Consider the following 15,082-nt stretch of genomic DNA (forward strand, 5'->3'; position numbering starts at 1 on the left):
TACATTTCAATGTGAGACTTGGAGGGAACAAATATCCAAACCACATCACCCTTCATTTTTGCATCTAATGTCTGGAACCTGTGGCTTCCTCCACCTTATCTCAGCTACCCCCCAAATTTTTGGAACTCTTATACGCGTTTGCTGTAACTTCCTTGATCACAAATAAAAGAGTCCAATCCAATACAACCGAAACCTCTTCTGTATTTTTTTTTTTTTTTTTTTTTTGGAGACAGAGTCTCACTCTGTCACCCAGGCTGGAATGAAGTGGCATGATCTCAGCTTACTGCAACCTCCGCCTCCCAGGTTCAAGCAATTCTACTCCTCAGCTTCCCATGTAGCTGGGATTACAGGCATGCACCAGCATACCTGGATAATTTTTGAATTTTTAGTAGAGATGGGGATTCACTGTGTTGGCCAGGCTGGTTTTGAACTCCTGACAGGTGATCTGCCTGCCTCAGCCTCCCAAAGTGGTAGATTACAGGCATCAGCCACCGCGCTGGCCTATTTTTTTTTTTTTTTTTTGAGACAGGGTCTCACTCCATTGCCCAGGCTGTAGTGCAGTGGCATAATTTTAGCTCACTGCAACCTCTGCCTCCCAGGTTCAAGCAATTCTCCAGCTTCAGCCTCCCTAGTAGTTGGGACTACAGGCATGTGCCACCATGCCTAATTTTTTTTTTTTTTTTTTTTTTTTTTTGGTAGAGACGGGATTTCACCATATTGCCCAGTCTGGTCTCGAACTCCTGAGCTCAAAGCGATTGCTGGCCTTGGCCTCCCAAAGGGCTGGGATTGCAGGCATGAACCATCTCATCCAGCCTTCCACATTCTATTGTTTCATCTTTTTGTATTGTGAACCATGCCTGGCTATTTTTTGTATTTCTAATAGAGAGGGGGTTTCACCATGTTGGCCAGGCTGGTCTCAAACTCCTGACCTGATGATTTGCCCACCTTGGCCTCCCAAAGTGCTCGGATTACAGGCTTGAGCCACTGCTCCTGGCCTTATTTTTTTTTTTTTCCCCCACAAATGTAACTTACTATATAATCTCTTATAGAATCTTGTGCTTTCTTTTTGTCGTCAAGTAGCTGGGAGATCTGGCTAACTTATTATTTATTTTTGAGACAGAGTTTCGCTCTTGTTGCCCAGGCTGGAGTGCAGTGGTGCGATCTTGGCTCACCATAACCTCCGCCTCCCAGGTTCAAGCGATTCTCCTGCCTCAGCCTCCCAAATAGCTGGAATTATAGGCATGTGCCACCATGCCTGGCTAATTTTGTATTTTTAGTAGAGACAGGTCTTCTCCATGTTGGTCAGGCTGTTCTTGAACTCCTGACTTCAGGTGATCCACCTGCCTCAGCCTCCCAAAGTGGTGGGATTACAGGCGTCAGCCACCATACCAAAATACCTCTTGGTCTGGGTAGATCCTTTCACTGGATGTGAAACTATCAATGAGGGATCCACCCCTGTGACAGAATCACCTCCCACACTAGGCTCTACCTTCAACCCTGGAGATTACATTTCAATGTGAGACTTGGAGGGAACAAATATCCAAACCACATCACCCTTCATTTTTGCATCTAATGTCTGGAACCTGTGGCTTCCTCCACCTTATCTCAGCTCCCCCCAAAATTTTCGGAACTCTTACCCGTTTGCTGTAACTTCCTTGATCACAAATACAAGAGTCCAATCCAATACAACCGAAACCTCTTCTGTATTTTTTTTTTTTTTTTTTTGAGACAGAGTCTCAACTCACTCTGTCACCCAGGCTGGAGTGACACCTTGGCCTCCCAAAGTGCTGGGATTATAGGCTTGAGCCTCTGCACCCAGCCTGGCTAACTTATTATTAGGATTTTAAATAGAGTACAATAGGAGGGCAGGAGAACCAGGTTCAGGTTCAAGGCAAAGAACTGAGACAGACAAGAACCACAGCAACACGTATCGTTTGACCAACATACACTGCCAGATAAGTGAAGTGTTTTCTCCACTCAAGAATCTCCTTGGAGACAGTCCAGCTGGCCAAGATTAGGTCATGTATCCAACCTTTGACTGTAGCAGGTCACTGAGGGGAAAGACATAACAACGTCCAGATACGCCTTGGCTTCTGTATGGGTTACTTTGGCTGTGCCCAACTGGGGAAAGGTAATTCACCAAAAGGAAATTAAACTGTTATTAGGAAGAATTAGGATGGGAGAACAGTCAGTACTAACAAGGGTATTAATAGCACCTACAGAGCTCATGCCTTTTTATGCATTAAGTATACCTTTTACATATTAAGTATATATTAAGTAAAACAATCTAGGTCAACAGTAGAAGTCCAAGAATATTGTTTTTCTTTTAAAGGACATGGTACATTATTCGAATTGGAAAAATCCTGCCATGAATCCATGTTAAAGAGATGTTTTTCAGCTGCCTGACTATGAAGTCAGCGTCTCACCATCAGAGTGCAATTGGTCTGTAAGGCATAAAAAAAGACCTTGTATTAAGTCAGTCATAGCCTTTGAAAGGCCATTAGTTACTAAAGGCCATATTTAAGTTTTGCTTTGTAAGGTCTCTACTAAATACTTAGCTAAGGCCATTCTTTTACTCATTTTCTATCTGGGTGAAGGGGATTGGTTTGTTTCTTTTAGTTACATTGTTACTTATTACAGACATTTTGATTTGGAGAGGTCTTCAGCAAGAAATTACAACTTTGTAAGTTAGAGATACAGCAAATTTAGTGAGTGGCTAGGGAAACATGTCAGACATATTACGAATATAGGCATGAATGTGAGAACTTGTAGGATATCTTTTTTTTTTTTTTTTGAGACAGAGTCTTGCTCCGTAGGCTGGAGTGTGGTGGTGCGATCTCTGCTCCCTGCAACCTCCACCTCCTGGGTTCAAGCAATTCTCCTGCCTCAGCCTCCTGAGTAGTTGGGACTACAGGCATGCGCCACCACACTCGGCTCATTATTGTATTTTTAGTAGAGATGGGGTTTCGCCATGTTGGCCATGGTTGTCTCAAGCTCCTGACTTCAAGGGATTCACCTGACATGGACATGCAGGAGCAACCGGCTAATTTTCTTATTTCTATTTTTTGTGTAGACGAGGTTTCATCATGTAACTAGGTTGGTCTTGAACTCCTGGCCTCCAGCGATCTTTCTGCCTCGGCCTCCCAAAATACTGGGATTACAGGCTTGAGCCACTGCGCCCAGCTGGATATCTTTAGTTAAGAATGAACAGATAGGGTTAGGTGAAGTAAAGGCTATGAAGGAATGATAGGAGATAAGATGTGACGCAGATGATAGAGAGCTTTGACGGTGAAGCTAAAGTGTTTGTCCTATAAAGGATTTTTGAACAGAGGTATACAACATAAAAAGTAATAATATTAATCTGGCAGTTGTGTGCAAGATGGGTTGAAAGAACAGATCCAATAAGTCAGGAAACATTAATTGTCCATATATGCAATGACATTCCAAGCCAGCTGGGAATTACTGGTGTGATCTTTGGTTTGTTGCAGTAGTCACTAGCTAAATAATATATTCCTATTGGAGCCATGATGTGACACAGGAAACTGCATCAAATTCTTCCAACTTCCTCATTAAATTGATACTCATAGGTGACTTGAAGCTCAATTGAGAATTTCTCCCAATATTGATGACATTCTCATGGTGCTGAGTCCTCTCTTGCTTTCCTCTGAACTACCAGAATTTATATTCAGATTTTTTTCTCAATCGTTACAACACTGTCTTAAATTTTATATATTTTATCTTTAGTGCTAACTCATTTATAGAATCCTACAATTTTATTTAATTTTAATTTTTTTTTTGAGACAGAGTTTCGCTTTAGGCCGAGCCACTGCACCAGACCTAAATGCTACATTTTGATTCACTCTCTTTTTTTTATTGAGACAGAGTCTCCTCTGTCGCCCAGCTGGAGTGCAGTGGTGGGATCTCGGCTCACTGCAACCTCTGCCTCTTGGGTTCAAGCGATTCGTCTGCCTCAGCCTCCTGAGTAGCTGGGACTACAGGCATGCGCCACCATGCCTCGCTAATTTTTGTATTTTTAGTAGAGATGGGATTTCACCATATTGGTTAGGCTGGTCTCGAACTCCTGACCTCCACATCCGCCCGCCTTGGCCTGCCAAAGTGCTGGGATTACAGGCATGAGCCACCCCACCTGGCTGGTTCCATTTCAATTCACAGAGGTTTTCGAACCTTAATTGGCTAAGTTTCAGGGTTCAACAGATTAAACAAACTTAAAACATTATTATACTTTCACTTTTGTTATCAAACCATACATGTAATTTCATAATAACTTATTAGAAAATCTACTAAGAGGCTGGATGCTGTGGCTTACACCTGTAATCCCAGCACTTTGGGAGGCCGAGGTGGGTGAATCACCTGTGGCTGGGAGTCCCAGACCAGCCTGGCCCACGTGGTGACATCCTGTCTCTACTAAAAATACAAAAAAATTAGTTGGGCGTGGTGGCACACGCCTGTAGTCCCCAGCTACTTGGGAGGCTGAGGCACGAGAATCGGTTGAACTCAGAAGGTGGAGGTTGCAGTCAGCTGAGATCACGTGACTGCACTCCAGCCTGGGTGACAGAGCAAGCCTCTGTCTTGAAAAAAAAAAAAAAAGAAAAGCAAGTTTATAGTCTGTTTAAATTGCTACTTTGTTTTATTTCAAATGACAATTTCTGTTCAATAAACTTCTGCTTCATTTTCAATTTCTTTAACTTACTATGGCTAACTGACTAAATCTGTCAGCTTAAATACATAAACCATTTCTTTCTCACAAAGTATTGATATCTCTGTTAGAATATTTAAAGCTAAATCTCCTGGCCAGGCCCAGTGGCTCATGCCTTTAATCTCAGCACTTTGGGAGGCCGAGGTCGGTGGATCACTTGAGGTCAGGAGTTCAAGACCAACCTGGCCAACATGGTGAAACTCAGTCTCTCCTAAAAATACAAAAAATTAGCTGGACGTGGTGGTGAGCGCCTGTATTCCCAGTTACTCAGGAGGTTGAGATAGGAGAATAGCTTACACCCAAGAGGTAGAGGTTGCAGTGAGCTGAGATCACACCACTACACTCCAGTCTGGGCGACAGAGCAAAACTCCATCTCCAAAACAAAACAAAAATACTTAATCTCTTGAAAACCTTCTTAGTCTACAAATGTTTAACTATTCCCATTTTAGTTTTTTTTGTTGTTGTTGTTGAGATGGAGTCTCACTCTGTCACCCAGGCTGGAGTGCAGTGGCGTGATCTTGGCTCACTGCAAGCTCCGCCTCCCGGGTTCATGCCATTCTCCTGCCTCAGCCTCCCGAGTAGCCGCGACTACAGGCACCCACCACCACGCCCGGCTAATTTTTTGTATTTTTAGCAGAGACAGGGTTTCACCATCTCTGCTAAAATACAGAAGGTCTCAATCTCCTGACCTTGTGGTCTGCCCACAAGGCCTCCCAAAGTGCTGTGCTTACTGTCAAGAGCTACTGCGCCCGGCCTCATTTTAGTTTTTCTTAAGTGACAAGTTTTGGTGAGATTTACAAACTACTTTTACAGCTTACCATTAGTACTACCTCACCCACTGAAGTCCAAATATCTTCCATTCCTTATTATAGCAACTCTTGAGATCTTTGAGTATATATTTCTTCCTTTATGTACAGTGATAAATATAATTCAATAATAAATTAGTCATTCTCCTAAAGCATACTTTATAAAGAATATGTATGACAAGTCAGATGTTACCCAGATATCTCTCATTCATCAGTGGTCATGAAGCATTCTAACGATTAACTTGAACTATATACATTGAAATTTATATTATTACACTTATTCTTTACCAACCAGTACAAAGTATAGTTAACACTGTAAGGTCCAAATATTCAGTAAGATAACTATTATAAGATTAATGAAATGACTAGAGTGAGTCTCCAGTTAACCAAATGTGGGTTTGGGGAGCCAAATGCCAACTGTATTATATTTCAATTCACATTATTGTAGGTTCCATTATCATGAGTCTTTTCCTGTAGTTGTTTTCGAGACGAGTCTTGCTCTATTGCCATGCTGGAATGCAGTGGCGTGATCTCAGCTCACCGCAACCTCCACCTCCCGGGTTCAAGTGATTCTCCTGCCATAGCCTCGCAAGTGGGATTACAGGTGTGTGCCACCACACCTGGCTAATTTTTCTATTTTTAGTGGATTTGTGGTTTCACCATGCTGGCCAGGCTGGTCCTTGAACCTCTGACCTCGGTCTCCCAAAGTGCTGGGACTGTATTTCAAATAGTGACTATCAGTCACTATGGCATAATTGTGATATAGATGGAATAGAGATTATAGAAAAGAAATTGTTATTAGAATAAATCACTGCTTTTTTTTTTTTTTTTTGGAGACGGAGTCTCTCTCTGTCGCCCAGGCTGGAGCGCAGTGGCGAGATGTCAGCTCATTGCAACCTCCGCCTCCTGGGTTCATGCCATTTTTCTGCCTCAGCCTCCCGAGTGGCTGGGACTACAGGCCCCTGCCACCATGCCCGGCTAATTTTTTGTAGTTTTAGTAGAGAGGGGGTTTCACTGTGTCACCCAGGATGGTCTTGATCTCCTGACCTCGTGATCCGCCCGCCTTGGCCTCCCACCCAAAGTGCTGGGATTACAGGTGTGAGCCGTCGCGCCTGGCCTAACCAGTGCTTTTCAAACCTTTACACGCATTTAAGTGTGCATTGAGAACAAGAGGCAGCATGTACAGAAAAGTCAGATACTTTTTTTCTTTTTTTTTTTTGAGACGGAGTTTTGCTCTTGTTGCCCAGGCTGGAGTGCAATGGTGCCATCTCAGATCATTGCAATCTATGCCTCCTGGGTTCAGGCAAATCTGCCTCAGCCCTCCAAGTAGCTGGGAATACAGGTGTGTGCCACCACGCCTGGCTAATGTTGTATTTTTTTTTAGTAGTGATGGGATTTCACCATGTTGGTCAGGATGGTCTCGAACTCCTGACTTCAAGTGGTCTACCCGCCTCGGCCTCCCAAAATGCTGGGATTACAGGCATGAGCTACCGTGCCCAGCAGAGCCAGGTACTTTGATCTGTATTCAAGACCCTGGCATTCCTCAGTAAATGCTTGAAGTAAACATATAAAGTATCTAGTAGCCAGTAAGATACTTCATGTTATTTCCTTGCCCACGTCCTTCCTCTCAGTACACTGATTAAAAAAGAGTCAATGGATAGAACTTGAGATTATCTAGATGGGAGATACCTAAAAGGGAAGATGGAATAGGACAAGGCCCTCAATAGATCGGAGGAAATTCAAGCACATGAGAACCTAGGGTAGGAGGTCACACTCTTCTTGAAAATAGCAGACTATGTAAAGACAGACCTAAAGTAGAGGGAAGGAAAGTTAGGAGAGTTTGTATTTAGCGGGAGAAGAGTGGAAGAAGAGAAGCAGGGGATCTTTAATAAGACATCTCTGCAGTCAGGCGTGGTGGCTCATGCCTGTAATCCCAGCACTTTGGAAGGTAAAGGCGGGTGGATCACCTGAGGTCAGGAGTTTGAGACAAGCCTGGTCAACATGGTGAAACCCTGTCTCTACTAAAAATACAAAAATTAGCTGAGCGTGGTGGCACATGCCTGTAATCCAAGTTACTCAGGAGGCTGAGGCAGGAGAACTGCCTGAGCCCGGGAGGCGGAGGTTGCAGTGAGCTGAGATTGTGTCACTGCATGCCAGCCTGCCAGACAGAGACTCTGTCTCAAAACAAAACAAAAAATAGAAATCTCCGTTAGGAAAGAAAGATTAGATGGAAAATAAAGGCGTTGCAGAGGTTGGAATATGTAAACTCACAATGGCTTCGACAGCAGTTCTGAAAGTGTTCCCCAGCAGCACTGAGCAACACGGATGTGCAAAGAAGGCGGATGTTTGGATTTATCCAGGACTGTGAGTTGGCAAGATATGAACGGGCCAGGAAAGGAGAAAAGTGATCTGAGAGTGAATGCTCTTTAAGTGTCATTGAAGTGAGTGACTATAGAGAGGTAGAGAGGGAAGTGAAGTAGAAAGAAGTTCACAGAGTGAACAGAGAATGGTTGATGGTTTTAAGATCTTGCCAAGTTCAGAAGGTGGTTTATGGGGTTTATGGCAACATAACTGGTATTCACTTTTCTGTGTTAATAGCTATGACCACAGATCAAGTGAAGAGTTTTGATTATTCTACAGGTAAAATGACTGCTAAAAGTCCCCAATTTGGCTGGGCGTGGCGGATCATGCCTATAATCCCAGCACTTTGGGAGGCTGAGGCGGCTGGATCACCTGAGGTCAGGAGTTCGACACCAGCCTGGCGAACATGGTGAAACCCCATCTCTTCTAAAAAAAAAAAAAAAAAAATTAGCCAGGCAATGTGGCAGGCATCTGTAATCCCAGCTACTTAGGAGGCTGAGGTAGGAGAATGGCTTGAACCCAGGAGGTGGAGGTTGCAGTGAGCTGAGATTGCGCCACTGCGCTCCAGCCTGGGCAACAAGAGTGAAACTCCATCTCAAAAAAAAAAAAAAAATTCTCAATTCAACGACAAACATTTCTGTTATTGACAAAGGCAAGATAAAAATGACAAACGAATGATGAAGAACACCAGGCCGAAATTAATTTGATAGGCAAGGAACAAATCTACTTAAGCAATTTTTATACTTAAAGGTAGATATTTTAATTTGTTTCTATAGTCAGTGTTAGATTTTTAAAAATATTTTTTAAAGTATGGGTTCATAAAGTTCAAATTTCCATACTATAACATCAACAGTCATGATTTTAACAGGTTTCTTCATCACTATTAAAATGGGAGATTTAAACTATTTTAAAAGTTACTAAAGACAGCACCCAACTTTTCAAAGATTTAGGTTGAACGCTTGGGTGAGGATTTCTCATACAAGTATATGGCAAATAGATCCTAAGTAATATGCTATAGAACCAATCAAGCAAAACATGTTTCTAAGGGAAACATAAACTTCATGTTGGGATGTCAACTAATCAAATATTGAAATCAGCATTTTTTTTTGTCCTATCTCTTGGGCCACAGATGACTTCAGTGGCTTGGGTCTAGAAATTATAGGAAACGGGTAACAAGGTCAGGGTTAAGGCACTAAAAAGCTAATTAGTGCTTGATATTAAGCCTTTGGTTACTTTTCAGTCAGGCCCTCTCAGGCTAACACTTTCTTTCCTTTAATCGGGAAGATTAAAGATGCCTACTCACTTTGCATTTAAGCACCTACTGTCTTTAAGGGGGGTGGTGATGTGGGCAGGAAGTAAAAGGGCATTTTTCTATGCTGCTTTTGTACTTGAGGTAAGAAAACAACTCAAAATTTTAAGATTGTCACTATCAATGATGAGGAAATACAATAAGGTTCAAAAGCTCCCTTCTAAAATACCCCATACACTTTTTCCGCTTCCCAACTGGAAACGGAATGCTGTACCCAGACACTAACCAGTTTGGGGCACACAAATGTTACGAGGGAGAAAAAAATAATTTAGACTAGCATGTGAATTTCATGAAGCAGAGACACTTTGGTTAAAAAGCAAAACTTGGCCGGGTGCGGTGGCTCAAGCCTGAAATCCCAGCACTTTGGGGGGCCGAGACAGGCAGATCACGAGGTCAGGAGATCGAGACCATCCTGGCTAACACGGTGAAACCCCATCTCTACTAAAAAAAAATACAAAAAACTAGCCGGGCGAGGTGGCGGGCACCTGTAGTCCCAGTTACTTGGGAGGCTGAGGCAGGAGAATGGTGTAAACCCAGGAGGCGGAGCTTGCAGTGAGCTGAGATCCAGCCACTGCACTCCAGCCTGGGCGATAGGGCGAGACTCCGTCTCAAAAAAAAAAAAAAAAGCAAAACTTGTGGGGTGGAGAGGAAGGAAAAAAGGAAAACGTAAGAAAAAGGACTGGAGTGCTTACTGTTTATCGTATCAGCCTTTTCAAAGAAGACTTCAGTGAGGGGGTTTCCAGGGGTGACAGTGAGATATTCTTTGCAGCAGCATTTAGGAAGAAAACAGATTTGTGGTCTTTGGGCCAGCTAGCTAAAAGAATCTGACTTGGAACTGCCCAGATAGTACAGTTAGAAAGTGTACGGATAAAAATTCCTGGAAGCGAGTCTTTTTTATTGACGGAATAAACATAACATTGATGATAGTAGGGTAGAGCTGGTGGTAATGTCCTGTCACTGCAATTATGACATTCAAATCAGACCTACATAACTGTGGCTTCTTTTGATTCTTTCAACTTTGAATTTTGATTATCTGTACAGAGGGGCTTCTAAATGAAAACGAATTCACTTGCATCACCCCTCTCACCTATTTATTCTGTTTCTGGAGAATAACAAATTTTTTAGAAGGTGGTTAAGGCTAAAAGACAAAAAAATTGACTAAATCAAGAATGGCTTAACATTATTCATTTTCTTCTTTGAACATCTTACTTAAGTGCTCTATTAGGGCTACCAGCTCAGGGTTCCCACCACGTGCATCAATCTGTTTATAGGCTTTAGATTCAAGCTCTCTAAGAGTATTACGAGTATATTCAAAAGAACCTACATCCTCAAGATAATGTACACAGTATTTTTTAATATCTATGTTTTCTGTTCTCTGGCGCAAGATATTCTGCACCTGGGTACTTTCAGGCCTCGACCAAATAGCATGAATAGTAGGAAATGAGAACTTTCCCTCTGTTAGATCTTCACAAAAACTTTTGTTTTCACTATATTCTTTGGAGTGCAGATTAGCATAATCATCCCTAATTTGGAAAAAGAGCCCAAGTGTATTAAGTAGTGGTTTTAAATCTTCCTTGTAATCAGAGAACAACTGCATGAGACCTACTGCTAATCCAAACAGTCCACCTGTTTTCTGCAGCACCATAGCTTTATATTCTTCTTCAGTGGGACAAGTGTAATTATCCCTCCAGTAAATATCTAGGCCTTGTCCCTGATGGAGTTCCAAAAGCTGGCGGGTAAAAAGCTTCACTGCATCTGGGTGATCAAGGGTTAAGACTTTCTCCAAGCCAAGGAAATATACGTAATTTGCAGAATTGATGACAGATGGGATTCCATAGATGCTGTGGGCCACTGGAAAGCCACGTCGGAGTTTTGAGTTGTCTTCAATATCATCGATGAGTAAACTGGCATTATGCAACATTTCTGTCACTTCAATAATAATCTAATAAAAAAGAATTGAAAATTTCACTTATTTGAACTATTCAAAACTTAAATACTCAGTTTAACAGATTATGAAAGTCTCAGGTGTTAATTTTCACAATAAATATTTAGCAACCTCAATATAAAATATCTTGCATGAGGACTAAATTCAATCAAGAACTAGGAATATTTTTATGTGACAGCTATTAATTTCTTGGGGATTAACAAGATTAGAGTTGCCTAATACCTGTAGCTTGTCCTCTGGAACTTTCAGCCAATGATTAAATGCCTGTGAAAGTTTGGTTCTCACTTGTTTACCTGCAATTTAAAAATAAAATGTGACAATAAGATGAGTGTTTTGAGTATTTTAACTACAAAAAACACATTCAGAAACTTCCTTTAAATTGTTCAGACTTGCTAAATCCAGCGTCATCAATCCATTACCTACTGCAGAGCTTGCCTTGTACTGTTCAACATCCCATTCTCAATCGCTCTGAAATCCGGATCACAAAATGCACAACCTTCTAAAATTAGGGCAGGCACGGGAGACTCTAAAGCACTTCAGTGGCCTACTAGTCCACTCTTTTCATCTGAACTTGAATAAACAATTTTAAAGTAGGATGGGCTTTTAGGACTTATGACTTAATTTATTCCTTTTTTTGAAAAGGAAGCTTGTTTATTAATTAATTAATGATTTGAGACACAGTCTTGCTCTGTTGCCCAGGCTGGAGTGCAGTGGCATGATCATGGCTCACTGCAAACTCCACCTCCTGGGTTCACATGATTCTCATGCCTCCGCCTCCTGAGTGTCTGGGACTACAGGCACACACCACCATGCCTGGCTAATTTTTGTATGTTTTGTAGAAAGGGGGTTTTGATACATTGCCCAGGCTGGTCTTGAACTCCTGAGTCCAAGCGATCCACCTGCCTTGGCCTCCCAAAGTGTTTGGATTACAGGTGTGAGCCACTGCACCAGGCCAAGAAGCTAGTTTAGTGTCAGCTAATTGGCACTGCCTATTTTACATAACTATAGGCATTGTTAATAAAATATATTTTACTATTTAATTACTTCATAAAATTACCTCTTGAAATATCTATTTCTCCTTTAAGTTAAGGCTTTAGAGATGTGGAAGCCCTGCTTCTTTCCTTTCAAAAATGAGATTATCACACACTGAAGTATTCCCTTTTAAAATCCTGAGTTTAGTCAAAAGCTAATCTCATTATTTTGACTAGGGGCCTTCATTTTTCAGTATCTTCTTTCTTTCTTCCTTTTTTTTTTTTGAGACAGGGTCTCACTCTGTCACCCAGGCTGGAGTGCAGTGGTATGTTCACAGCTCACTGCAGCCTCCACCTCCTGGGCTCAAGTGATCCTTCCAGCTCAGCATCCTGAGTAGCTGGCACTATAGGTGCAAGCCACCATGCCCGGTTAATTTTTGTTTTTGTGGAGACAGTGTTTTCCCATGTTGCCCAGACTGGTCTCAAACTCCTGGGCTCAAGTGATCCGGCCGCCACAGCCTCCCAAATTGCTGAAATTACAGACGTGAGTCACCTCGCCCAGCAGTATCATCTTTTTTTTTACACAGAAAGCTCAAGATAGGTCTTTTGTTTTTTTTTGAGATGGAGTCTCATTCTGTTGTTCAGGCTGGATGGCAGTGGCGTGATCTCGGCTGACTGCAACCTCCGCCTCCCGAGATCAAGCTATTCTCCTGCCTCAGCCTCCCGAGTAGCTGGGATTACAGGCATGTGCCACCATGCCTGGCTAATTTAAGACAAGTCTTTGGATAGAAGTTACCACTAGAAGTCATTGTAGCCATATATAAAAGAATGATAGATAAAAACCATGGCCAGTTCACTTAGTAAAAATGTTCTATAAATTTTCTGTTAAATGAATGCATGGTAATAACATCCTAATTTTAGATTAGGTTTCAGGAAAATGGTTACATAAAAAGTTAAAACTAAAACACTGTTTTCTTTTTTTTTTGGAGATGGAATTTCGCTCTTGTCACCCAGGCTAGAGTGCAATGGTGTGATCGCAGTTCACTGAAACCTCCACCTCCTGGGTTCAAGTGATTCTCCTGCCTCAGCCTCCCAAGTAGCTGGGATTACAGGCACCCGCCCCCATGCTCGGCTAATTTTTGTATTTTTAGTAGAAACAGGGTTTCACTAGGTTGGCCAGGTTGGTGTTGAACTCCTGACCTCAGGTAATTCACCCACCTTGGCCTCCCAAAATGCTGGGATTACAGTTTTTTTTTCTTTTTGAGACAATTCTTGATCTGTCACCCAGGCTGGAAAGCAATGGCATGATCTTGGCTCACCGCAACCTTCGCCTCCCGGGTTCAAGGGATTCTCCTGTCTCAGCCTCCCAAGTAGCTGGGATTATAGGTGTGCGCCACTACACCTAGCTATTTTTTGTATTTTTTTTTTGAGACGGAGTTTTGCTCTTGTTGCCCAGGCTGGGGAGCAGTGTCGTGATCTTGGCTCACTGCAACTTCCGCCTCCCAGGTTCAAGCGATTCTCCTGCCTCAGCCTCCCAAGTAGCTGGGATTACAGGCGTGTGCTACCAAGTCCAGCTAATCTTTTATATTTTTAGTAGAGACAGGGTTTCATCATGTTGGCCAGGCTGGTCTTTAATTCCTGACCTCAGGTGATCCACCCACCTCGGCCTCCCAAAGTGTAGGGATTACAGGCATGAGCTACCGCGGCCGGCCAATTTTTTTGTATTTTTAATAGAAATGGGGTTTCACCATGTTGGCCAGGCTGGTCTCGAACTCCTGACCTGAAGCATTCCCCCTGCCTCGGCCTCTCGTAGTGCTGACATTATAGGTGTGAGCCACTGTGCCCAGCCTATTATTATTATTTTTGAGATAGGGTCTTGCTCTGTCACCCAGGCTGGAGTGCGGTGGCACAATCACGGCTCACTGCAGCCTTGACCTCCTAGGCTGGAGCCCCGCGAGTAGCTGGATCTATAAGAACAAGCCATCATGCCTGACTAACTTTATTTTTATTTATTTATTTTTTGTAGAGGCAGGGTTTCACCCTGTTGCCCAGGCTGGTCTCAAGCCCTTGGGCTCAAAAGCAATGTCTCACTTGGCCTCCAAAGTGCTGGGATAATAAGTGTGAACCACTGCACCTGGCTTATATCACTTAAATACATTTTTCTGAAGATGAACAACAGAGTCTCAATGTGGAATTTCACTTTATTTTTGAATGTTATATAAAAAACAGTACAATATATGGCTTAGTTTTGAGGTACTACAGTTTTAATATTTTTTTCCCCTCTGATGACATGCTAATGTTTAGCCTGATTTTTTTTTTTTTTGAGACAGAGTCTCACTCTGTCGCCCAGGTTGGAGTGCAGAGGCCGGATCTCAGCTCACTGCAAGCTCCGCCTCCCACGTTCACGCCATTCTCCTGCCTCAGCCTCCCGAATAGCTGGGACTACAGGCGCCCGCCACCTCGCCTGGCTAGTTTTTTGTATTTTTTAGTAGAGACGGGGTTTCACCGTGTTAGCCAGGATGGTCTCCATCTCCTGACCTTGTGATCTGCCTGTCTTGGCCTCCCAAAGTGCTGGGATTACAGGCTTCAGCCACCGCACCCGGCCTAGCCTGATACTTTTAAGTTCCCCCCCGCTTTTTTTTTTTTTTGAGACGGGGTCTCCCTGTATTACCCAGGTTGGGGTGCAGTGGCGCGATCTTGGCTTACTGCAGCCTCGACCTCCCAGGCTCCAGTGATCATCCCACTTCAGTCCCCCAGGTAAGCTGGGAGTACAAGGGCGTGTCACATGCCTGGCTAATTTTTTGTATTTTTAGTAGAGACAGGGTTTTGCCATGTTGTCCAGGCTGGTCTCGAACTCCTGAGCTTAAGCCATCTGCCCACTTTGGTCTCCCAAAGTGCTGGGAGTACAGGCGTGAGCCACTGCGCCTGGCTAAGTTCCGAAATAATTTCTTTCTTTTTTTTTTTTTTTTTTGA

General features: G+C 42.9%; 1 protein-coding gene across 3 annotated transcripts in view; it reads right to left on the reverse strand.

Annotated features, from left to right (window-relative positions):
- Positions 1 to 10,067: 10,067 nt before the first annotated feature.
- The window catches only part of GGPS1 (geranylgeranyl diphosphate synthase 1), a 15,900-nt gene continuing 10,885 nt past the window's right edge, over positions 10,068 to 15,082 (reverse strand). For all 3 annotated transcript variants that reach the window (XM_023216223.1, XM_023216224.1, XM_023216225.2), the window contains 2 exons: positions 11,361 to 11,431; positions 10,068 to 11,135 (listed from right to left, as the gene is read on the reverse strand). In XM_023216223.1, the coding sequence (XP_023071991.1) occupies positions 10,374 to 11,135; positions 11,361 to 11,431 (833 nt within the window). In that variant the 3' untranslated portion in view covers positions 10,068 to 10,373. The remainder of the gene's footprint in view (positions 11,136 to 11,360; positions 11,432 to 15,082) is intronic.

The sequence above is a fragment of the Piliocolobus tephrosceles genome, chromosome 1 (genome assembly GCF_002776525.5).
Source record: "Piliocolobus tephrosceles isolate RC106 chromosome 1, ASM277652v3, whole genome shotgun sequence".
Lineage (NCBI taxonomy): Eukaryota > Metazoa > Chordata > Mammalia > Primates > Cercopithecidae > Piliocolobus > Piliocolobus tephrosceles.